This window comes from Lepidochelys kempii, chromosome 12 (assembly GCF_965140285.1).
Source record: "Lepidochelys kempii isolate rLepKem1 chromosome 12, rLepKem1.hap1, whole genome shotgun sequence".
Classification (NCBI taxonomy): domain Eukaryota; kingdom Metazoa; phylum Chordata; order Testudines; family Cheloniidae; genus Lepidochelys; species Lepidochelys kempii.
This window is the reverse complement of record NC_136391.1, coordinates 9,915,029-9,941,545: the sequence shown is the minus strand read 5'-3', so window position 1 is coordinate 9,941,545 and position 26,517 is coordinate 9,915,029. Positions and strand designations below refer to the sequence as shown.

Here is a 26,517-nt window from a genome sequence, read left to right as displayed (position 1 = left end):
CACGAGCAGGAAACAGAACCCAAGCTCTCAGTTTCCTGCTCCAACACTGGAGAACAATGGTTAAAATGCTTCACCAATCAATGCAAGGCCACTTGTCATAACCTTCTCTAAAACTCTGGGGTTTTATACTGGTGTAACTATTTTGGCTGGGGTGTGTGTGATTTTTTACCAATATAGTTATACCAGGACAATCACTAGTGAGGACCCAGTTTATACTGCTATAAAGGTGTCTTACAGTTTATTCCCCTTCTGTACAGGAATAGCTATGCTAGTACAAATCACCTAACCAGTATAACTTTGTCCACCTTAGGGGGCATGGCTGTACCACTCTTTGTTTTAAAATCAATCAGTATTAAAATGCTTCCAAGTTTGGAGGCTGAGATCATAACAGCTAGGCAGAACAGCTGATTTCAGTGAGACCAGGGAGCTCAAGAAAGCACGCTGCCTCCCACGAGGAGGAAGAGGAGATCTGGGTATCCTGTATTAGTGAGGAGTCCAGGAGCAGTCTACAGCTGTGTTACACTTTGACCACGGATGCTGATATGCTGTTCGCTGACATTTCTTTTATTATCTGTACTACAGTAAGTAAAACTCAATTAAAAACTCTGCCCCACAGCCCCGAGGATGATCCCATACATCCTCTCTTAAACATGTCGTCTTACACCTCTTTTCTTACTGAGACAATAGAAAGGCCCATGTCCAACTCCAGTCTCAAAGCAGAAATCAGATTTAGCAAGTAGCCTCATATTGGGGAAAAATTATCATTAACTTGCACTCTAAGAAGATGATACTCTCTCAAAAAAATACTTCCTATATTTTTAGCCTACATAATGACAAACATCTTAGATTAAACTAAACCTTTCAATGCTTCCCTTTAAAGTAGTCCTCGCCTTGTCTGCTCATATTGGAAGGAGTTTCTTTGTATGGACATTGTCCAATCCGTTCTTTCTGTAAAGCTGTATTTTATTGCAGAGGTGGGAGTTTTGAACCTTTTCTCCAATAGGTAGGTATATTTGAACAACGGCAAGCGTGTTAATCAAGGGTATGTCATACAGCCAGGTGCACTGTGTGCCTGGGCCTTAATTTTAACTGGTACCAAAAACAGTAGACCACAAATTAGAAAGAACAAAACTTTCACATAGTCAAGGTTTTAGTTTAGCTATTTACCTCAGTTACCATATGGTTAGATCCTACGCACACTACAGATTTTCACCTGAGTTGTAACTTCTTCTTGAGACAGCATATTGTAGCAAAGTCTCCCGGTGTGGTTTTTTTGATTCAGGGCTCGTCTACATGAACATCTCTGGTTTGCACGAACCATCAGTTTGTGGCAAGGTGGGACGTGAATCTACTCCACACTAGCCTGTGCACATTAACTGTCTGTATGGACCTGCTGATACACATTAATAGCTCATTAATGTGCCTTCATCTAGTCCCATTTCAAAGGGGACTAGACTATTAACACGCTGTTAATGCACATCGACAGAGTCCACACAGACAGTCCATGGCAGGCTAGTGCGGATTGGAGTCACACCCTAGTTTCCTGCATACTGACTGTTCATGCAGACAAACCCTGAGAATGGCTCTCTAACATTAAACTGAATTTTCAGAAGATAACGAACGTGTGAGGCTCTCAGGTTAAATATTGAAAAGCAGAAACCCCGGTTTTATGACACTGCTCACTAATATGCAAAATGGAAGGCTGAGAGGTTGGGGGGGAAAAACATAAAATGGGCATCATAATTACTCTCTAGTTTGGCAGCCTGCTCTCCAGGCTGGCATGGGAAAGAACAATTACTGGGCACATTTTTTTCAGCTTCATATAGATAACATATTTATTGAAAATTTGCTCCACCAACAATGGTGAAATCATGACCAAAAATTACAAAACATCATGGTAGTTGGCTTTATAAAAATAAACTAACGGATATGTCTCGTTGATTTGTACCAGTTTCCCTCCAATTTCAGTTTCTCTTACATCGTTAAAGGAGTACGGTGTAATTTCTACTCTTCGTCACAATACAGTATTACAAAATTGCATTCCATCTGAAAAAAATGATTTTGCTTCCAAATAGCAGAGGTCCTTAAAGTGACTTTTCTCCCCCTCCCCCAAAATAAATATAGAAAATACCCTTTACAAACAAATTTTAGTTTGGTCAGTGGGGGGGGGGGGGGGGAGGGGAAAAAAAAAGGTCCTTTTCCCCCTCTTGTAGTGACTGAGCAGGCTTTTAAACAGTGTTCAAGTCTTTGGTGAGGTTAGCTCCTGAAAATCGTAGTTTTATGTATATACGATCAAAAGTCCCTTTTGTCAGAAGCCAAAGACTATGAGATGATGTCACATGTGAATCACTGGTTACGATCACCATATATGATGCATCTTCATCAGGAGCGACCACCTGTCCAGTAAAGCAGCCAATAAGAGAAGGACATCTTTGGCAAGCATGGTCTGTCAAACGGAAGGCGTCTTTGGTGGATGAACCTGTTGCATAAGTTGTGGTCGCTTGACTCTTGGTTTCCGTCTCTTTGGCCTGCTCTTAGCTTTGTTGATCTGCACCACAAAGAATGCAAGAACCACCATTGCACCAAGGAAAGCAAAGACAGGTATTGTCTGTCCCACATCCTGGTTATAACGGCCAGGCATTATACCTGTCAGAGGAAGTGGTGGGGAAAGAGAACAATTAAGAACTGTATCTGTTTCAATACTTTTACAACAGCATTTACATTCTTTATCTACAGAACATTCCATACAGTAATTATTCTTAATTAAAGCAGAAACCAATTCACTCAGATTACATTTTTAAAAGGCAGATTAATAAACGCAGAGCAACTAGTGCAGAAGAGGAGGATCGAGAAATCTGCAAGAGAATATAAGAGATTTCATCCGGAGCTAGTTTTAACAAATGAAGACCTAGCTTGGATCTGTATATAAATTTTCCCCAGAGATAGCAATGTCTTGCCTCTTACCAAAACAAAAAGCAAGCTTAAAAAAAACAACCCACCTTAACCTTGAATTTACTATCCGATATAGATTTTAAATGGAAACTATTCATTAACTACAAATTCTGATGCAGTGAAAGGATTGGTTTTGCACTCAGCTCAAGCTGGTGTAGAGAGATGAACAGAAGGACAATTTTGGGCTGGGCTGTTTTCTTTTTATACCCTTAGTTCTAGAACCGAAGACTGTGTGTGTACTCCACCAACAGCAAACTGCTTTGAAATGGGCTCTTTCAGGGCATATATCACATCACAGTGAAGGCAAATCCCATAAAGGAGAATACACAATATTCAAACTGAAGACTCTGCTAACTACTCTACAATTCCCCACCAGCACCTCTTTCCCAAACCACAATTCACGCAAACTATCTTGGAGTCAATTTTCAAGTCGGTGCACTCGGTTCTTTTTATCTTAATGGGAGCTGCTATCCACAAATTTTGAGTACAAAACAGACACCAAAATATGATTTAAAAGGCTCCCCTGTAGACTATCAACATCCAGCAGCTAGCACCCAGGCAAAATAATCTAGGCACTGCAAAGAGCATAGAATCATAGAATATCAGGGTTGGAAGGGACCCCAGAAGGTCATCTAGTCCAACCCCCTGCTCAAAGCAGGACCAATTCCCAGTTAAATCATCCCAGCCAGGGCTTTGTCAAGCCTGACCTTAAAAACCTCTAAGGAAGGAGATTCTACCACCTCCCTAGGTAACGCATTCCAGTGTTTCACCACCCTCTTAGTGAAAAAGTTTTTCCTAATATCCAATCTAAACCTCCCCCACTGCAACTTGAGACCATTACTCCTCATTCTGTCATCTGCTACCATTGAGAACAGTCTAGAGCCATCCTCTTTGGAACCCCCTTTCAGGTAGTTGAAAGCAGCTATCAAATCCCCCCTCATTCTTCTCTTCTGCAGGCTAAACAATCCCAGCTCCCTCAGCCTCTCCTCATAACTCAAGCACTTATCGTATAAAGTCTGATTTCTACTTCAGTACATTGTGGTCAATGCGTACTTCAGCAGAAAAAGGCCGAAGATAATCTATTTTTACTTATGTAAAAAGGGTCTTTGCTGATTTGAGAGGCACCACTAGTTTGCAGTGGAGGTCCAGGACAGGGTGAATGCCAATGAACATGGTACAGTTAACATAATATGTTACAGAAAACTAGACTACTGTGAATTTTTACAGTATCAGATTCTGTATGTGTTTGCTTACGCTATACCAAATGTCTGTTGCTCTTTCAGTTCTATGGGTGAAGAGTTCTTCCTAGTAGTTGCATATTATGAAAATGCTTAACATTAATTGCATTACATAACATAGCGTGAAGGCACTGAATGACAGTTAAGAATATACTTACAAAACCTATTAAAGTGCATACAATTTCAAAAGTACCCCAAGCATATCCAGTTGCATTCAGATCACCTTATTTTATGGTAGGTAACATAAAGATCTATTATAATACTAGTTAAGTTTTAAAAATAGCACCTACTTGTTAAATTTTCAGCGTCAATATTGAATTGTTTCTAGCCCTACACTGAAGGTAGTAAAACTCATGAACAGCAATTCCTACACAATCTGAAAGCCACAAAGTCATTACAGACAACTGTCAGTATACTTTGCCTCCAATTAACCATCTTTGTTAACATTCACTACAAGCTTATTCTGAACAAATCACAAACTTACAAAAGTTAGTTTTAATTTTCAACACAAACTTTTTATACTGTGGCAGTCACTGACATTTCTGAGCACTTTAAACATTTTTAAGAAATCATGTAAAATCTCTGCGTCTCTCTGCGCCCCAGGCAGATTGATATTTACCTCCTGGAATGTCCCATGCTCCACTTTCTCCCGGGGATAATGGTCTTACTTGGGGTCGGTTCTGTCGAAAGCTGGGTAAAGCCACTTTATCCAAATCAATTGACAATAACTTCTGATGTTTCCAAAGGTTGCTGGAAGAAATTAAAATATAAAAGCATTTACACATTGGTCCAAGAAGTCCAAAGAATTCTGCAGAAATGTTATACATTCAATTATATAACATTGCATAAAAATGTATAAAAAGAAATTATATAAAAAGATAATCTGAATCAATAATTAATTCACTAAATTGGATGCACAGATTACTTACTGTGCAATTAATTTTATTGGTTTCAAAGTTCACAAGATTACAAAATTCAAATCAAATGCTGTATATACAAAGTCTGTTAGGTATCTACTTATCTACAAATTTATTTCTTGGGGTAACCTACCAAAAGTTACCCACAATGCTAGTGGACCATTAATAGATATATTGGTTTGTCTACCTCTAAACTACCAACAGATGACACACTGGAAAGTAGAGTTAATCAAAAAGTGATTTAGAAATATTTTTCTGAAAAAAACATGAATTTTCATTGCTGTTATTTGCAAGATCATATTAATTGTAGTTTGGGGGTACTCAGAAAACCACCATTTTATTTGTCGAAATGTCTGTAAAGTCCCAAACTTCCATAAATTATAGTATGACCGATGAGTTAGCCAAAAATGTGCATCAGGAGTGCAGTAACCATTATTTCCTATTTATTATTCACCTTTTGTTATTGTCGTATTTGAGAAGTTTCAGGCATTCACTCAGAAAGCAGAGACAATACCATTTGATTTAAAGTGACTTTCTGATCAAATTCAAAACTGAAAATTTCTTATTAAAAACATTTAAAAGAATAAAATGTAATAACCTGGGTGCAGTTTCATTCAAAGGCTGTGGTTTTGCCCAGGACAAGTGAGGACAAGCTGGAAGAGAACGAGGTTTTGGGTCTCCCAAGTGAGCCTCAAGCACCTTTGAATACCGATGAAGATGGTTACCTGTAATTCCATTACACAGACAAAGACAGAGTTACACAAATTTTATGTCCTCATAGTTTCTCAGGTGTAAGATTTTCAAATATCTGTATTATACCAAACAGCATTGTGATTAAGAAAGGGAGTTTCTTATATAAAATGCCTTACAGCTAAACCTCATTCTTATAAATAATTAAAAAGTATCTTATAAAACAGAATTGTGAATGTACAATCAGTTGCCAGGCAACTTTAAAATCTCTAGGTTTTGACAGTCAGCATATTAGATAAAACTGAGTGCTTTAAATACACACTGTATCCATCAACTGGTATTTGAACTTAGAAGAACAGTATATATTAGGAATATATGCAAGAGCTACTACTCCAAAATCTGTTTGCATACAGTGCCACAGATAACAAAAACTGTGTATTTAAAATTACTGCATTGTGATTTTAATAATTGCTGAAGTCTTTAAATATGTTCATACAAATGCAGTGTTAAGAAAACAGGAACATTCGGGGAGCCACTCCTATTTCCTGCAGTACCACAGGATTAAGATGGTACTAAATACTAACAGGCTCTGCTAAGTAACCAACACTCTCACCTTCCATCCTCTCTGGAAGAGAGTATCCTGCTCCAGTTGGTGGTCGTTGTCTGTTTTCAGAATGACTGAGACTTGGTGGCATCACCCCGTAGGAAGTATACTGAAGAAGAGAATCTAGTAGCCAAAAGCAGTCTGTGTGGATTTAATGGCCCCCCCGGCCCCCCAAAATAACACACATTATGATACAGTTTGGACTTTAAAATAAATAAGTAAATAAATAAAGAAGAAATTTGTTAGTTAAAATTTCTAGGACTGAGTTTTAAATAGGATACCTAAAGCTTTAAAACCTGGTCAATTTCTCCTTTTCTTTTTGATTTACAAGTAGTACAAGCATTATGGTTATTTCTCTTGGCATAGCTAAGAAAAAATATCCCTGTTTTCACATATGGGGTGGGTTTTAAAGTGTCGAAATTACAACAAACTGTTCAATTTTAAAGGAAAATATTTTCTTCTTTTCTGAACTAAACAAATGTTTAGCTTTTAATGCTGCGAGTAGGTTATTCAGCAACTGCGTCAAGCATGGGAACTTTGTTTCGGCGAGACATAGAGCTTTTGATGCCTCAAGTGAGGTAGGTGCTCCCCAAAACAGCACGTTATCTGCATGTATATGGAAGTTATCAGTTTTACTGATGTGGAAATGTAGGAAGCACAAAGCTTAAAGCTTTGCTTTCATCATTTAGAGTCACAGCTGCAGCTGTTCTTACATGGACAAAGTATATTTTTGGTGGGAGATGATTCTGAAGGGCAGAGGTTCTCAACCTGGTTGTATGCCCCACAGAGGTGTGCCAAACACTTATCAGGGATCCCAACCACTCTGCTCTTCCCATACTGCTAAGACCCCAGCATCCCAGTTATATGCGAGGCGGCTCCCACAGTGATCCCAGTTTGGAAAAGGGGGTTGTGATATGGGAAAAGCTGGGAAATGCTGCAGTAGCAAGCTTCTTTGAGTGTTCTTTACAACTCTAGTACTGCTCATGAGCACTCGTTTCAAATGTTGCTAAAACTGTCCTGGTCTTGCTGTAGAGCTTGCTATTGCTAAAATTATGATCACAGGTCTCAAGCTCTCTGAAATTTTAGTTTGTAGAATAAGGACAAGTGAATCTTCTCATTCATTTTTAACAGAGTCCCCACCCCGCCCCACCAAAATAACCTCAGAACTTCTTTGCTTGAAGAGCTGTTTGGTGGGAATGGAAGTTAATCTTCATAATCCTGATATCACTTAAACCCTCACCTTTGATTTTTAAAGAGGTCAGTCAACCACGTTTTAAGGATTTGTATTCATATATGTGAAGAATTTAACAGCTTAAGGTCAATGATGTCTTAAGCAGGAGATAAAGCTCTTAATTCATAACTTAAAAGCCAATTTAATGGAATTATTTAAAGCTTTCCAGTCTGCTTGCTACACAGAGTTACACCAAATATAACAGCATCAGTGTTCAAAAGGCACAGCATTCTATTACTTATATCATTGTTAAAATATCTGTCCTTGCAGGAAAGGCTTTTAATAACCTTTAGTGAACCTGTAAAGCTCTGGTGTCACCACAGGGTATTAATGATAAATTCTGGGCACCATATTAACAGAAAGGTATCGAAAAAAATTGGAGGAAGTGATTTATAAGGAAAGATGGAAAAAGACCTTCACTAAGAGACAATTTTACATAAAACATGATAATCTACAAATATTTGTTGGGTTTGAAAATTTAGTCAGGAGATGAATTTTTTAACGTTTTACACTGATGTATTACTTGTATTAAAAGGGATAAAATTAATAAAAGGAAAAATTAGGCTGAATATCAAGAAATATCTCTTGATACTGAGCCCTACCAGATTGTAGCTTAGTCTCACAAGGGAAATGGTAGAAAAACAACTGCTTCAGAATTTTAAAATCTAAACTAGACAAAGCACCAGACAATGGACCATAAGGAACAATCATGGTTTGCAGGGAAATAGACTGCGTGATCCGATAAGTCTTTTACACCTCTAACTTCTATGATTCTATGAACCTGTTACCCTCAATTTAAAGAATTTATGGTTCTTCAAGGAACAATCTTTAATTTCTCACAGAGTTACCATTGCTGTTCTGTGTGAGATGCAGAGTAAAATAGGGCAGCACAGCTTGGAAGTCCAGTTATATTATAAATCTACACTGAAACATGCTCTGAAAAGGATAAAGGCTAATAAGTCGTTAAGTTTTGCTAGACCTACTGATAAAAAACAGTAATGCAAAAATACACTTTAAATGACAATTATACTATGCAAATGGCACTATACAAATAGGATCATGGGGTACTATACTTGTGTCTCAATGACACCAAATCAGACATGCCCTCAATTTACAAGAAAAAAAAAAGTTTTTTAACCACTAATCCTGGAAATCCACCCTGATATATCAAAGTAATGCTATGTTCTATTAGAAACAGGTTCAGAATAGAGACAGAAATCTGTATAAGTACAAGGATCAGAACTACTGGATATCACGAGGTCATTTTACAAAGTTATTCTTCTAGCCATAATTGGATTTTACAAATATACTAGATAGAACATACTCAATACAGCTATGAAGAAATCAAATTGTCCTATGATTGGTGGCATTCAGATTTTTTTTCATAGCAAGTATAAATTTTGCTGATGGGAGCTGTAAACCAGCCAGCTCCGCAGGTGTCAGTATATAAAAGCAATTCATTCTGCATATCACAGTTCATATACCTTTTTGCCGATGACTATCATCTAAGCAGTTAGAGTCTCCATATAGAACTAGTCTGCCTCCACCTTCAGAAGGAATTTGGTACAGTCCCAAAATGGGGACATTTTCAACTACAGCAGTCTCCTGCTTTAAAACTTCAAGACCTAGAACAGAGTAAGAAGGAATTTTAAATTCTACTAAAAGCCATATGCAATTTAAACATTCCCCCCCCTTCCACGATACACAATCCCCCACACGTTACAAGCTATAAATAATAAACATTCAAGAAATGCAGTTTCTTGGCTCTTAATTTGAGATTACATTCATGAGAAAATTTCCTAGACAAATTTGGCAACAAATAAAAACACTCCAAGGCCTTTGTTTTGTAATTCCCGCACTGAGTTTATTTTCTTTACTTTAGTGCAGTTGCAGAATCAAGACTCAAGTGTTTCACTGTCTTTAATGTTCTCTAATGAAAAATCCTAAAATTTCACCTACAATTCCCCTAATTTCCCAAGTTTTAAAATAGTAGATAATTAAGGTTTTCTACATAAGGTTTTTTTTCCATTAGAAAGAGTGAATTTTTTGTAAAGAGTTTAAAGGGACTTTATGAAATTAATTTCTTGCAACGGTGTGCAATATCTACTAATTTAAACACTGACCATTACAACACATATTGCTTAACATCCACATACATGGCTGCTATGTTTAAATATTATTAGAAGCCAAGCACCATTCAAGCAAGAACCAGGAATACAGTAGTCTCAAACTAAGGAATTCCCTCTCTTTGTAAAGAGCAACAAAATGGAATTTCTAACTGAAGAATGTTAATATACGTGTTTAATAGTAGGGGTTATGAGGAATAAAGGCAATTGTTTTCCAATGTGTGCATCTCATTATGTCTATGCACTACAAACTTCTGGTGTATTTAAACTCCTGTTAAACTTTTAATTTATGAACAAAATATTAAGTTTATAATGGAGAAATATGCCAAAAAGAAAATTTTACCTAACTCACATGCTTTCCCCCTATTTTCTCTCGTTTTAAACTCTTACCTACTTTCACTTTTTTCTGTTTCTATTTAAAAAACAAAACAAAACAGATTTCATTGTCAAGTTCTGCTATGGCTCAATGATGTCCTATGAGATACTTGCAATAAAAATCTAAAAAGCAACTTTGTAAGGATATTCAGGTGCTTGTCACTTACAAGATTGAGAGTCTCCTAATGATTAATGGCTGTTTAAACAGATGGCTTGTAAATAGAATATTTGCGCCTAAATTGAAACTAGTTGTATATGGGAAGGAAGAAAAACCAAAGAGACAGGTGGTGGTATGGATACATTTATCAAAAAAGCAAAAACTATTTAGTTTAAAATCAGGAACTCGTAACTCAAAAGGCCACTAACTCTACACTGTGAGATACATTCAAACTTTTGCAGATTTTAGTTAATGATAAATGAAAAGGAAAACAAAATTCATGATCCATAAAGAAACAAAACGTATTATAAAATATGCATAACATTACTTTTTGGTAAAATGCTTCTCTGCTTCCAATCTGAGATTATTTGAAGAACTGAAACAGCAATATAAACTCCAAAAACCCAGTAATTGCAAATTCCTCCAGTTAACACATTATCTCCAGACTAGACAGAAAAACATACAGCAATGTCTTTCTTTTGAAGGTGAACTGAAAGGGGTTCAGAAAAATAAGAAGCCTAACAGACTAATTACCAAAAAGAAAAGGAGGACTTGTGGCACCTTAGAGACTAACCAATTTATTAGAGCATAAGCTTTCGTGAGATTACCAAACTTTATGCATCTCTGAATGATGCTGAAATATATGTCAATATAAAAAACAACAACACAGAGTTCCTGAATACTAAACATCTTCCAAAATGCCCACACAACTCAGCTTTTCTCCACTGTGGCAGAATTCTAACGGAAATTTATTATATGCCTCTTATACATCCTAGTAAGCATCAACAAAATAAACTCAAAGTCCTAACTTCATCTGAAGAGAACAAAGACATGTTAGTCACAACACACACATCTTCTATGACTGCCCACAGATTAAAACACTCAAGTCATATACACATAAAAATTCACAGGAAACTTCTGACATAAAGTATAATAAAAAAGGAATTTATTACATCCTGGAAGACATTCTGCTGAATCACAGAATCATAGAAATGTAGGGCTGGAAGGGACCTCCAAAGGTCATCAAGTCCATCCCTCTGTGCTGAGGCAGGATTAAGTAAACCTAGACCATCTCTGACAGGTGTTTGTCCAAACTGTTCTTAAAAACCTCCAATGATGGGGATTCCACAGCTTCTCGTTGAACTCTATTCCACAGCTTAATTACTTTATATGTGGAAAGTTTTTCCTAATATCTAACCTAAGTCCCCCTTGTTGAAGATTAAACCTATTACTTCTTGTCCTTCCTCCAGTGGACATAGAGAATTACTGATCACCGTCCTCTTTATAACAGCTCTTAACATACTTGAAGAGTTACCGGGTCTCCACCCCACCCCCACCCCATCCCCAGTCTTCTTTTCTTAAGACTAAACATACCCAGTTTTTTTAGCCTTTCCTAATAGGTCAGATTTTCTAAACCACTTATCATTTTTGTTAGTCTTCTCTGGACTCTCCAATTTATCCACCTCTTTCCTAAAGTGTGGCACCCAGAACTGAACACAGCATTCCAGTTGAAGCCTCACTAGTGCCAAGTAGAGCAAGGCAATTACCTCTTGTCTTACATATGACACACTTTTAAATACACCCCAGAATGATATCAGTCTTTTTTTGCAACTGCATCACATTGCTGACTCGTATTCAATTTGTGATCCACTGCAGCCCCCAGATCTTTCACCAGTAGTACCACTTAGCCAGTTATTCCCCATTTTGTAGTGGTACATATGATTTTTCCTTCCTAAATGAAGTACTTTGCACTTGTCTTTATTAATTTCATCTTGTTGATTTCAGATCAATTCTCTAATTTGTAAAGGTCATTTTGAATTCTAATCCTGTCATCCAAAGTGCTTACAACCCTGCCCATCTTGGGGTCATCCACAAATTTTAGAAGCATGCTCTCCCCTCCATTATCCAAGTCATGAGTGAAAATAGTGACTAGTACTAGACCCAGGACAAACTCCGGCAGGACACCTCTAGATATGCCCTCCCAGTTTGACAGTGAACCATTGATAACTAGTCTTTGAGTATGGTCTTTCAACCAGTTAAGTACCACCTTACAGTAACTTCATCCAGACTACATTTCTCTAGTTTTCTTATGAGAGTATCATGTGGGACTGGGTCAAAAGTCTTACTAAAATCAAGATATATCACGTCCACGGCTTCCCCCATCCACTAGGCCAAAACTCCATCGAAGAAGGAAATTAGGTTGATCTGGCAGGATTTATTCTTGACAAATCCATGCTGGCTATTTCTTATAAACTTATTATCGATAGTCTAGGTGTTTACAAATTGATTGCTTAATAATTTGTTCCAGTATCTTTCCAAGTATTAAAGTTAAGCTGACTGGTCTATAAACCCCTAGCTCCTCTTTATTCTTGCTTTTAAAAATAGGTACTGTTTGCCTTTCTTCAGTCCTCTGGGACCTCACTTGTCCTCCATGAGTTCTCAAAGATAACTGCTAACAACAAAATGTGATACTTGTTCAAAACATTAGCTATAGCTGTACAACAAATGCATCACCAACTTATGGCTTGGAAAAGAAAATCCTACAACTGAGATATAGCTAAAGATAATATTAAAAAAATAGAAGATAGTCAAATTTGATAGGACCAAGTCTGAGTTTAAAGACATTTAGACTTCAGCTATCACTTTAACTGAAATGTACAAGCAACAGTCTGAAGTAAAACTGCACAAAACCACATGCAGAAAGGACACTAATAATTACCTATGCACCCAGATGCACACACAATTTCTGCTGCATCTGTAAGTGTATAAATAGATATACAGAGACAGCAGTATTACAATAAATATTTGTGTATATAGTTACATATAACTGTCTTGTATCAAAAGCATGCCTGTACCTGTGTCCTAAGCTGTGTGTAAAAACGCTATACCAAAAGAAACAACCTATCTACTGAATTACTCTGTACATTTTTGGTAACTTTTGCACTCAATTATAAATGTTTACCTGTATACCGACCTAGAAATACCATTAATAAAAAAAATAATAAAAATAAGGAAATGCAGCTGTATACCTTGGTCCTTAAAAGTGTGTGAAATTACAATGCCATCGTCTGGAAACTTAGCAATACTGCATCCTGATGCATAGTTCACTGAAAAAACAGACATATGAAATTACAATGCACAGACTAACAATGCATGTACTTTCCCCCCACCCCATTATTCAGCTAACTGTGAAGGTCAAGAAAGAAAAGAAATGCATCATACATGCTTATATGAGTTCCCATATTCTGATTAAAATCACCATATAATCTGCAGAAGGGTTTTTTTTCAATTAACTACTAAAGAATTTCCAAGAAAAGCTTTCAAATATTTAATTTCATATATTTCACTCAAGTATACTTTCATTTTAGAAGTTACGATGTTATAATCTTTTTCAAACCCAAAAGAGAAGCTTAATTATTTTATCTTTTACAAGCCATTGTTATCACTATGAAGGATAATTATTATTTGTATTCCAATGGCCCCCACCAACAATCAGGGATTGTACGAACAAAATTAGAGGCAGTCCCTGATCTGAAGAGCTCACAGTCTAAATAAACAGAATAGACAAAGGGTGTAAAAAAAGGAAACAACACACAAGCAGAAGATTGGAAACTAAGGCAAAGGGAGATTAAGTGACTTGTTCAAGGTCAACCAGAAAGTCTGTGGCAGAGCCATAAAATGATTCCAGATTTCTTGAGCCCCCGTCCGGTGTCTTTCACCACAAGATCATCCACCATAATAGCTAAAACCTCAAACAGTGAAAAATATCAATTGATATGGGTAGACATATTTAAAATCAATCAATTACGGGGTAGAGAATTCAAAGGTCAAGAGGACAAGATGTGCTAAAGAACATCCAAAAATTATATACATGTGTCAAAAGTGGAACGTTTTGAGGAGTGACTCCAAACGTGAATTTTTTTTTTTAAGAGAAAACTTCAAAATTCAATTTAAAATATTAAGTTAAAATAGGACAAACCTGAACCTTGATATCTAATATTTCTAATTAGTAAGTAATTATAATTTCAAATTAGAAAATAAATAAAACACTAAGAACTACATCTGGAATGCAAATACAAAGACGACCATAGAGTTTATTATACAGATATTAAACTAAAATCTTCTACTAGATTTTTTTCATATAATTTCATAGGGGTGTTAGTTGCAGTATCTCTGAAAGTCACATGTCCCATAAGTATAACTATTTCCCCAAAGAAAATACTATTCTTGGAGTAGTAAAGTACTGTATTCCATGACTTACTTTCATGGTTTGCCATGGTAAAATCCCCTTCGTACAGCCCATCACTAAAGGCCATGTTCCAGACAGAGAGAAGATCATTGAGAGCTGGAATATTAGCACCTCCAGTATCTGGCATCCACCACTGCCTACAAAAATTAGAGCATGACACAGGTTATTAGTATAGGAGATCCAAAATTTTGTTTCATGACAGAAGTTCCAATATCTCCCTGGATGATATTCAGAATGCACCAAAGCTATCAGTACATTCAAGGACATAAATGTTAATGTTTATTTGGTGGTGACAGTTTGAACACTAAGACTGTGATTTTCAAAGAGGTCTGAAGTGCGTTATGTGCCCAGATCCCATTGCATTTCTATGGGATATAGGCACCTCACTCCCTTAGGCTCCTTTGAAAATCCCAGCCTAAGTTAATTAACATTACAAATGTGAAATTCTCAACGTGGTCCAGCTTTACAGTGAAACAAAGTGTGCTTTAGCAGAACAGAACAAAAAACACCTTGAAATAAAACATTTTGACACGTCTACTTGGTTTGGCAATGAAGGAAAAAAGCTAATGGCCCAAATCATTTAAAAGCTGTCCGAGAGAATAAGGAACTTCTGATGTCTCCAGTAACAGAAAATATTATTGTTAACAGTTGGTTGGATAATTTCTAGGTTAAAAATAACACAAAGCTGACTGATGAGTTTTCTAATCTTTAGTTATTTTTAAGCCCACAAATATTAAATTTTCCATTATTAGTGATGCTAACGTATTTCCCCTTTATAAAATATATAGGAATTATTTCAGATATTTGAATACTGGGTCACTTAGCTAACTGATACCATTCATAATTACGCTCTCCTTCCCATTCTCCTCCCAAAAACTGACAACTGAGAACTTTTTTTTTTTTAAGTAGTCATTGCTTTTTCTAGTCTCTATATTTGTGACATATGTTGCCTTAATATAATATATATATATATATTTACAGCAATTGCTGTTAAAAACATGCCCATTTGCCATTTGATAAAGACAAAGTGAATGTAGCATCTGCAGTATTCCCTTCCTTATACATATTGTGGGAAAGACTGCAAATACTAAAATAATGTTACTGCATTACCTAAGACAATAGACAAGTTTATTTTTTTTATGATGACCTCCTTATAAAGAGCAATTATGTTAAGTTGTGGTTCCCACAGGCCCTCCCCCACAAACTGATACCTTGTGTTTTCATCGTAGAACTTGACTTTTCTCATCACTGAAGTGTTGTACCAATCACTGAACACTATTAGCGAGAGTCCATTATCAACATCCCTCCTTAGCTTGGTGATTTCTTCAGGAAAATATTCTTCCTCACTGTCCACCATCAGTAAGGTCCCTACATAAACAGAGCAAACAGAATTCATAATCTCTGAAGATCTAACCAATGTAATGTTACCTCTATCTACAGAACTCATGCAGAAGGTAGCATCTGTGCTGTGTCCCCATGCCTTCCTAAAAATATGCTCCAAAGTGACCTGAAGGAGCCCCCTTTAAGGGTATCAGTCTTATTTCCTTTCAATCCCTAGTTTCTTTCAAGAATGCCAATAATAAGTGTCAATTTTAATAATGGTTTCTAGGATGTAGGTACTGGATTAAGACCACCAACTCCTTTAATGTGTCATGCTACAGAGGAAGTTATAGTAAGGAATAAAGGATGCACTGATAGTGACTCTATAGTTATGTTTTAGCCAGGATTTTCCCTTTGACAAGACCTTAAAATCTCTCAAACAAAATCAGTGACTTGCCAGCATAAGCAGGAACATACAGCCATTAAAACAGGAAGGCTTCAACAATATGTGTAAGAAAATACCAACATGAAAACAACTCAGTAGTGAATATTACACGGATCAGCGTTTGTTTTGAAGCTGTGCATATGTAGGGGAAGAAGAGGAATTCTGTAACATCTCTAATGTAAATACACAAACCAGTGATTAAGTCTTTACATGAGACGGATTGGATATCCTTTAATATGTAATGCTTCTTACTTTGATGACAAGTTTAATTTTTATGCTTGATAATACAAGAATGAAGAATGAATCCTAGCCAAAGACACAGTAAAGATTTGAATGGTAATTGCTTGCTTTAATACAGAAGACTATATGCTTAGTGATCTATCTCCATGTTTTCCTTCTGTTCAAATACTATCATTTATTACTCTAGCTGCTGTGAAGTCGTAATAACCAGATTAAAAAAAATATTGAGACTTCTTGCTGCCTTTTTGATGCAGAAGATTAAAAAACGGTCTTGGTTATTTCACAACGTTATTATAAATAACCAAACAAAATAAGAAGGTGACTTATTTGCTCCATAGGAAAAGTAATTGGAAAAATATACTTGTATACCCTGGAATAAACAACTGACATGTTAATTTGCTACTAGTTATCGAGGCACCTTAATTCTTCACTCTTTCTGTAATAAAACATTTCCTAATAAGAGGTACACTAACATTATTATTTCTTTCTTCTAATATTGCGAGAGCTCTTCTTTCAAAGCTGTCTATTGGAATTGTTTTTCCCCTCCTATTTGCTTTGTTGTATATAAAATGGTAATAAGACAAAAGCATTTCAACTGGAAGTGTTTACAAACTGCAGCATCACCAAGAACACAGAAGAGAATCCCATCGCCTCCTACCCCTTCTGCAAATGAAGTTCTTATACAGAAAATGCTATTCAATATATATTGGACAGTTAAGTAGAATGAACATCAAATTCATTTCCACTTTTGACTGAAGGTAGTTTTGTATATTTATCCATATGTGACAGGATAACATTTATAGTTTATTATATTTATGCAAAAAAACAGTTCTAGTCTAATTTCTGAAAGCCCAACAGGTCATTTGATTTTTCAGTGAATGCTGTTTCAGTTTAACTCATATAAAGATTTCCATTATTAACCCAATTTAAGGAATTTAATATTTAGAGTATTTAAATGTATGAGGCTGAAACAAAGTTCGTTGTCATGCAAGAGAACCTTGTTTGGCAGCATCCATGTGACTATGTCACTAGAGACCCATTCATGATAGGGGTCCCTTTCAATAGGCATTTATCTGAGCTACGCTGGCATTTGTCTTAAGGGGTTCCTATTCTCCAGCAACTAAATGAAGACAGCATGCAAGGTGGCTCTACTTATCATTATAGCAAACCCTATATTAAGGTTATCTAACACTGCCCATTACAAAGGATTCTTGCGACCTTTTCTTTACGTTCTCACACTTCCCTTATTTGCAGCAGTCCTTTGATATTTGGCAGGGGGGGGATGCCCAAAAGCTACCGAGGTACCATCTCTTTGTCCCATGAAATGTAAACTGTTGAACATGGCCCTTTCACTTCCCTTCCTCTGGAAGATTTTGGCAGTCTGCCATAATATTAATTAAACCCATGAACAAGGTAAGACCAAGATTCACCACCAAAGCAACAGTCTCAGACACTGTAGTGAGAATACATTTCTATGATTCAATATACAATGCGATATAGGGGCTAGGGAAATCAGAACATTATGGCAGATTGAATTATGAGTTTTCCTCCTTCTCAGCCCATTAAATATTTTTGGATACAACGAAAGGGGAATTGACTAATTGTACTGTCGAAAATGGAATACTACAGAGAAACTTCCTTTGTAAAATTAAAGACACATTTATAATGTATGCAGTTATTTTTCTATTAGCATGTACTCTCTAGTATTTTTTCAGATCTTTTCAATCCCTTACAAAGATAAGAAAGCTTCTACAAGAAATTAACAGAACATAAACAATGCATGACTGCTTACCATACTGACTAGCATCAAAACATGTAAATGGTGAACCAAGAACTTCAACAAAATATCCCATGCTTCTTAGATGCTGGTACATATCCCTGAAGTTTGTATGGATGTGGTCACCATTCCTAATACAAATAAAAGTAAACAAAAACAGTGGTCAAGAAATGTAAACATCACATGCACAAACATAAATTACATTATCTTGTTATAGGGTCAATTTTTATTTTATTTTCTAAAAGATACATTTTCAAATAATGGCTTCTAATTTTCCATGCATAATCAACTCTATGCACAATTCTGTGCAAACTGTATCATCTGTAAGTGTAGATAATAGAGTGCAATGAATTACACAAACAACACTAAAGGCTGAGTTGAGGCCTCTTATGAAATACATTAGTATTTGTTTATTACACATTTCAAATAGAAAAATTAACCCCATATTAAAACCAGCTGAGATGAAGCAAGTAAGTGGGACTGACTTTGGAGAACTGCTGAAACCAGTGGAAACAGCTCCTTGCCATTTGCCAAGAGCCATTCTAGGGAGACGAGTATCCCAGTTCCCCAGGCAGCTATTCAGAAGAAGACACCCAGCACCTGTAACCTGCTTGGTTCCCATTGCTTTCTCACTGTGTGCTCCCTCCTACACAGTGCCCACAGTCTTTGTCTCCACCCAAGTCAGACTCTGGAGTAGGTTCCCTTTTTGGCACTAACATCAACTTCTTTAGGAGTGAGGGACCAATATGGAGACATTTCTGAAAAAGCAGAGGCCCTCGTCTGGGATCTCTCAGGTTGCTTTGACGTGTGCCAACACAGACAACAACATGTATACCAGTTCCCTTTCACGAAGTGAATAGCGGAGCTGAGAAAATGCCATAGTCAATCTGTAACTAAACTAAACTATTAAGTTATTTTTAAAAATGAACCTTCAGTTTGAGTTTTATGAATGAATCTAGCTGAATTTGTAAAGGTGTTTTGTTTTTTAAATAAGAGCAAAACACTTTAAGATGAAGCCTTAGTTTTCAAATACATTTCACTCTTTAGAGATGTCAAACTTTTCTTCAGAAATCCAGGAAATAATTTAAATAAGTTGTTAATAAACCACAGATAAAGCTCGAGAACTCCATCTAGAAGCTATATCGTTTTCCATGAAATTATTAGAAAATAAAATTCCCCATGTTATATGCTGGAAGTGGGATTATGTTCCCTAGACAATAAAGGTACAATACACCATCGCTATAACGAACCCCTGGGGATCCAAGCCATTTGGTTGTTATAGCCAGTGGTTCGTTATAGGGAAAGAACCTTGCTCTGCGTGTGGGGGAGAAAGGGTGGCTGACACTTTGAGTCCCGCAGCACAACTGAGAGCTCCTCTGGCCCCGGGACCATGGCAAACAGCTCCTCTGGCAGCCAAAGGAACTGTGTGCCCCCACTCCCCTGCAGCCCTGAAGCCAGAGGAATTGTCAGCCCCCTGCTGCAGCAGGCGAAGCTTGGGATGGGATCCGAGGGCCAGGTTCGGTATAGCCTAAGGTTTGCTATTACGAAGGGTGTTATAGCGAGGTTGTACTGTAATGCATGTCATTAACATACAGTCAAGAAATAAACTCAAGAAATTAGTTACAATTTCTCAGATAAAACTGAAGAGACACACCAATCTAAAGGATCATTCTTCATCCTCAAATTATCTCTGGGGAAGTATCCTGGTGGATAACGAAGATTGTGATACTGATCCCAAAGGACTCGCTTGCTACGAGGAGGGGTAGGAATAATCTTTACTTTTATTGGGAGCTTCACAGTAGAAGTCTGCTCTGCACCACTTTTAGACTGGAAGAAAAAAAGGAAAACAAAAATAATGAAATACTTTTCCTAAAACAGTATTTACAATTTCATTTAGGATTATAAAGGTCCAGAAATACTGAAGAATGATTTTTGATTTTTATTTGCCAAGTTTACCCACTAAATCCAGGAACAGGTTTCCAGTGCCAGCAACCAATATTCAGAGATGAAAGTCTAATCCCATAAAGCACAAAAGTATTGTAACCCCATTATAAAAAATCCTTTGTATATTCAGTGGTTTACATTTATGCTCAGAATTTAAAATATTTTAAAAAAAACTTCGGTGCTACAGGTGCTTTAAACATTTGAGACTTTAGAAGGTTCTCCAAAACAATTAGTTCTTTTTATGGAGAGAAAAATAATTCTAATTCATTATCAACCTGTGAAGATTTCCTATATTTCACCAGTTTACTTACAATTTATATTAGCCTCATCTCTCTACGGAGTTGGCCATGTGAAAGGGGTTTTTGTTTGCTTCTTTGTTTGAGTGCATTAATTTCCTGGTTAGATCCCTCAACTGTTAGATTTCTTGCTCAGATTACTAAACCTTGTCCCCAAATTCAACTGCACCCAAGATTATAAACCTAAACCAACCACTTAGAGGGATATTCATTTATCACTACATGATAAAACACTGAAATGAGGTAAACTTACTTCATTTTCTGCGGGGGACAATACTGTGATCATGACATGACCTTGAGCAATGCCTTCCCAAGACGCAGCTTTCTTTGCTACAGAAATAGAAATTGCTAGATATCCTGACCAAGGCCATAATACCGGGGAATAGGAGAAAGCCACTTCAATGTTATCTCCATTCTGTGGTAAATAGGGCTGCCAGTCTGGCTGCAGAGTAGAAAACAGAACGTGTTGGTAATTATTTTAAAATGTTGATGAAGGAATTTTTGTGGGAAACAGAGTTAAGGTTGACTATCACCTGGTAATTAGGTCACTCACTTAGGACATGGGAAACCCAAGTTCAAGTCCCTGATCCAATGACTAATACCTCATAAAAAGTGGAACAGCTTCAGTAGGAGAGGTTGAGCCCAGTGGTTAGAGTGCTCTGCTGCAATGTGGGAGACTCAAGTTCAAACAGTTTCTCCACAGCAAGCAGATGGGGGACTGAACCCAGGACTCCCGCATCCCAGGCGAGAGCCTTAAGCACTGGGCTAAAACTGGTAAGGGAGCCATCCCATCCTCTAGACATGTTACAACTCCTGTCCTCCTTTGCTTTTGTCAAAATTCCCCAAACTGAAACAAAATCTTTTGAGTTGGGTTGAAACTAAATGTTTTAACCCAGCTCAACATTTTCTGACTTTTTGGAATTGCTGAAAATTTTTTTGTTTTCAGTTCGATCCAAAACGAAACAGGTTTTGATTTTTCAGAATTGCTAACAATTCAAAAAATCCATTATTCACACAGCTCTAGGTGTACCGGGTTTGTGCTTACTTTTTTATTTGGCATGGTAAAGTATTACCTGCTCTCCAGTCAGAAAAAGCAGCTCTTCAATGGGAAACACTATTGTTCCAAGTCATAGCTACTGCTGTCTTACCTTGTCTATAATTCTCCCAGTGACACCCATACCATTAAGGATGGTAATATTAACAATAGTTGGCATTCCTCCATAATAAATAGGTTGGGAGCAATAGGGCCACATGTAGGGGCATTCCGTCAAGTCAATGTAGCTTGGACTCAAACTGAAAAAAATAAAAAAAAATACAGTAAATGAAAAAAGCACATAAAACACAATCATGTTAAAAAGTCAGAGGTAAAATTAGCAAGCTATAGTCCCTCTCACAGCTCTGATCTTTCTTTCCAATGAGTCTGAGACTTAAAAACCATGATTAAATTTAAAATATAACATGAGAAAGTTTTATGGCACAGATGGTCTGGTGATACGTAATCCTGCCACAGCATGGGGGGATGCACTTGATGATCTTTGAGGTCCTTTGCAACTCTACATTTCTATGAGAAATAAAGTTATTTAATTTTTAGAATGAAAAAAAAAAGAAAAGAAAAGAAAAACTAACAGGACACAATTTAGCACAATAAAAATAATCTGATGTTGGATAACTGAAATTGGATTATTTCTCTATTTAAGTGTTAAATTTTCCACTACATACCCAGGGGATTAAACTAAGGAAGGAAAGAAAATGTACAAGCTTTCATAATAAAGAGGTGACAGATTCAGGCCCCTATTCCTCTCTAATTTTAAGAAACACAGAATATCAGGGTTGGAAGGGACCTCAGGAGGTCATCTAGTTCAACCCCCTGCTCAAAGCAAGGCCTAATGATGGCTTCTGACAAGAGGCTTTTCATTAAACTCTTCCATTTGAATTATGTAACCCAGGGGTAAGCAACCTATGGCACGCATGCCAAAGACAGCACACAAGCTGATTTTAGGTGGCACTCACACTGCCCGGGTACTGGCCACCATTCCCAGGGGCTCCGCTGCTGGCCTGGGGTTCTGGCCGCCGGCCCCGCTTAACCCGCTGCCGGCCCTGAGTCCCGGCCACGAGTCTGGGGGGCTCTGCTGCTGGCCTGAGGTCCCGGCTGGCTCTACAGCTGGCCTCACCCTGGGGCAGTGAGGGGTGCAGAGAGTGGATGGGTGTTGAAGATTTCGAAATGCAGCTCATTCAGTTAAAAAGCTCAGAATTGTGGGCACCAAAGTTTGGAGATCTGCGGAGTGCACTTGATGCTACCGAGAGAGATCATGGGGCCTCTATTCTGACCTACTGGACGTCCCTGCCAGTGAAATTTAACTGTTTGAAGAAAATTGAGTTTGCAATGCTTTCAGCTTTTGGATTCACATACCTATGTGAACAGGTATTTTCACACATGAAATCTGTCCTCTGTCCCTCTCGGAGCTGGTTAACAACTGATCACTCAGAAGCCTGTGTGCAGCTTAAAGTATCCCAATACGTGCCAGACATTGCAAAACTCAGCAAGGAAAAGCAAGGGCAAGAATCACACTAAACTGGTAAGATCTGCATTTTAATTTAATTTTAAATGAAGCTTCTTAAACATTTTAAACATCTTATTTACTTTACATACAACAATAGTTTAGTTATATATTATAGACTTATAGAAAGAGACCTTCTAAAAAGGTTAAAATGTATTACTGGCATGTGAGACCTTACATCAGAGTGAATAAATGAAGACTTCTGAAAGGTTGCCGCCCCCTGCTGTAACCTATATGCGAATTCTCTTCACCATGTGAGCATGCAGACTGCTCAGCTGAGCAAGATGTGTGACTTTCTTTTAAAACAAATGCTCAGAACAACATGAATAACATTAACATGAATAGATTATTAATTAACGAAAAATTAACACTCACCTGGCCTGTGGCTTATAGCTATTAAGGATCTGGTAGGCTCTAAGAAGATCCAGTTTGCCATGTCCTTGCTCAAACATGTTAACTCCAGGAACCCTACGTGCTGATGCAATCAGGGCCTGCTTCATGCTAGCTGGATTCACCATTTCACGCTTCTGAACTGTGCTAAAAATGACAAATGTTTATTAAATTACATTTAGGAAGCCCTGTTCTTATCTCGGGCTAGGCATGGAATGAGAAATGAGACTAAGGCCAGGTCTACAGTCAAAAGTTAAGTCAGCTCAGCTCCATCGCTCAGGAATGTGAAAAATTCACACCGCTGAGCAAAGTAGCTCAGCCAACCTAACTCCCAGCGTAGACAGCACTAGGTCGACAGAAGAATTCTTCTGTTAACCTAGCAGCCACTTCTCAGGAAGTGAATTTACTATGACAACAGGAGAACCCCTCCTGTCACAGTAGTGAGCGTCTATAGCTTTGCTGCTGTAGTGTTTCAAGTGTAGACAAGCCCTAAACTTATTCTAATCCATTCAATTTAAGTAAAATGTAACTGACAATCTATTACATGCATAACCTATGGTTAAAAACTGGAGACTATCACTTAAGTGACTTTTCAATGGAAATGCTTAAGATGCACTGTTAAACAATAACAGAATACCATTTATTTATATATTTTTGGATGTTTTCTGCATTTTCAAATATACTGATTTCAATTACAACTCAGAATATAAAATGTACAGTGCTCAAATATTTGCACTGTAAAAAAAGCAAAAGAAATATTATTTTTTAATTCGCCTAATTCAAGTACTATAGTGTAATCTCTATCATGAAAATTGAACTTACAAATGTAGAATTATGTACAAAAATAACTGCATTCAAAAATAAAACAATGTAAAACTTTAGAGCCTACAAGTCCACTCAGTCTTACTTCTTGTTCAGCCAATCACTCAGACAAACAAGTGTATTCACATTTGCAGGAGATAATGTTGCCCACTTCTTATTTACAATGTCACCTGAATGTGAGAACAGGTGTTCACATAGCACTGTTGTAGCTGGCGTTGCAAGATATTTACGTGCCAGATGCACTAAAGATTCGTATGTCCCTTCATGCTTCAAACACTATTCCAGAGGAAGTGTCCATCCTGATGACGGGTTCTGCTCAATAATGATCCAAAGTAGTGCAAACCGACACATGTTCGTTTTCATCATCTGAGTCAGATGCCACCAGCAGATGCTTGATTTTCTTTTTCAGTGGTTTGGGATCTGTAGTTTCCACATCAGAGTGTTGCTCTTTTAAGAATTCTGAAATCATGCTCCACACCTCGTCCCTCTCAGATTTTGGAAGGCACTTCAGATTCTTAAACCTTGAGTCAAGTGCTGTATCTTTAGAATTTCACATTGGTAACTTCTTTGCGTTTTGTCAAATCTGCAGTGAAAGTGTTCTTAGAACGAACAACATGTGCTGGGTCATCATCCAAGACTGCTAGAACATGAAATATATGGCAGACTGCAGGTAAAACAGAGCAGGAGACATACAATTCTCCCCCAAGGAATTCAGTCACAAATTCAGTTAATGCATTATTTTTCTAATGAGTGTCATCAGCATGGAAGCATGTCCTCCGGAATGGTGGCCAAAGCATGAAGGGGCATATGAATGTTTAGCATATCTCGCACGTAAATACCTTGCAATGCCAGCTACAAAAGTGCCATGCGAATGCCTGTTCTCACTTTCAGATGACATTGTAAATAAGAAGCAGACAGCATCATCTCCCATAAATGTAAACAAACTTGTTTGTCTTAACGATTGGCTGAACAAGAAGTAGGATTGAGTGGACACTGTTTTGGTTTTGAGTGCAATTATGTAAGAAAAAAAATCTACATTTGTAAGTTGCACTTTCATTATAAAAAGAACAGGAGTACTTGTGGCACCTTAGAAACTAACAAATTTATTAGAGCATAAGCTTTCGTGGGCTACAACCCACTTCATCAGATGCACAGAATGGAACATATAGTAAGATATATATATACACACACACACAAATAAGCTGGAAGTTACCATACAAACTGTGAGAGGCTAATTAGTTAAGATGAGCTATTATCAGGAGAAAAAAAACTTTTGTAGTGATAATCAAGATGGCCCATTTAGACAGTTTGACAAGAAGGTGTGAGGATACATAACTTAAGGAAATAGATTCAATATGTGTAATGACCCAGCCACTTCCAGTCTCTATTCAAATCCAAGTTAGTGGTATCTAGTTTGCATATTAATTCAAACTCAACAGTTTCTCGTTGGAGTCTGTTTTTGAAGCTTTTCTGTTGCAAAATTGCCACCCTTAAATCTTTTACTGAGTAGTTAAGGTCTCAAACGGAAAAACTGTTCTTGTTGTTCTTCAGAGAGTTAGTTTTCGTAAGTGCAGAAACAAATATTTTTAATTGGTAGGCTTTTTAAAAGTCAATTTACAGATCTTGTTAATCAAATGCATTTGAGATATATGTTCTGAATTTAATTATTACCTTACTAGCAAAGTGACAGCACCTGCCACTACAGGAGAGGCAACACTTGTCCCAGAGAGGGAGCGGCATCCACCCTTCATACCAGAACCTCTCACTCCAGAGCCATAAGTAACAATGTCAGGCTTCACTCTACCATAACCTCCTGGCAGTTCCTATAAATTAATTAAAAAAATGGTTTATGTTTATATCAACATATCATTTACTAGTGCTGGCCTATGTCAGAGACAGGATACTGGACAAGATAGACCCCAGGTCTGATTCCGTAACATAAATCCTATGTTATTAAAACTATTCTGTATATGTTTTAGATTAACAGTTCCTATACACTTTTCACTTTGTTTTTTAAGTAGAAAAAATATATATTCAGAAAATTTTAATACTTCTTCAGGCAGCTTAAAATCATGAGTCTTAATCAGTCACACGTAAGACAAAGGAGATAATTATTCCACTCTACCAGACAGTGTTACCTATAATTTTTCCCACCCATGTACAGAATGAATTTTGTTATGTGCACC

At 37.1% G+C, this 26,517-nt stretch overlaps 1 protein-coding gene across 1 annotated transcript in view; it reads right to left on the bottom strand.

The window, feature by feature from the left end:
- Positions 1–1,968: 1,968 nt before the first annotated feature.
- The window catches only part of MBTPS1 (membrane bound transcription factor peptidase, site 1), a 43,942-nt gene continuing 19,393 nt past the window's right edge, over positions 1,969–26,517 (bottom strand). The window contains exons 10-23 of the mRNA XM_073307518.2: positions 26,003–26,154; positions 23,495–23,656; positions 21,710–21,854; positions 20,815–21,003; positions 19,976–20,148; positions 18,337–18,452; positions 15,751–15,907; positions 14,552–14,676; positions 13,320–13,397; positions 9,117–9,257; positions 6,411–6,542; positions 5,706–5,832; positions 4,810–4,940; positions 1,969–2,646 (exon numbers count right to left, since the gene is read on the bottom strand). Coding sequence (XP_073163619.1) covers positions 2,450–2,646; positions 4,810–4,940; positions 5,706–5,832; positions 6,411–6,542; positions 9,117–9,257; positions 13,320–13,397; positions 14,552–14,676; positions 15,751–15,907; positions 18,337–18,452; positions 19,976–20,148; positions 20,815–21,003; positions 21,710–21,854; positions 23,495–23,656; positions 26,003–26,154 — 2,025 coding nt within the window. The 3' untranslated portion in view covers positions 1,969–2,449. The remainder of the gene's footprint in view (positions 2,647–4,809; positions 4,941–5,705; positions 5,833–6,410; positions 6,543–9,116; positions 9,258–13,319; positions 13,398–14,551; positions 14,677–15,750; positions 15,908–18,336; positions 18,453–19,975; positions 20,149–20,814; positions 21,004–21,709; positions 21,855–23,494; positions 23,657–26,002; positions 26,155–26,517) is intronic.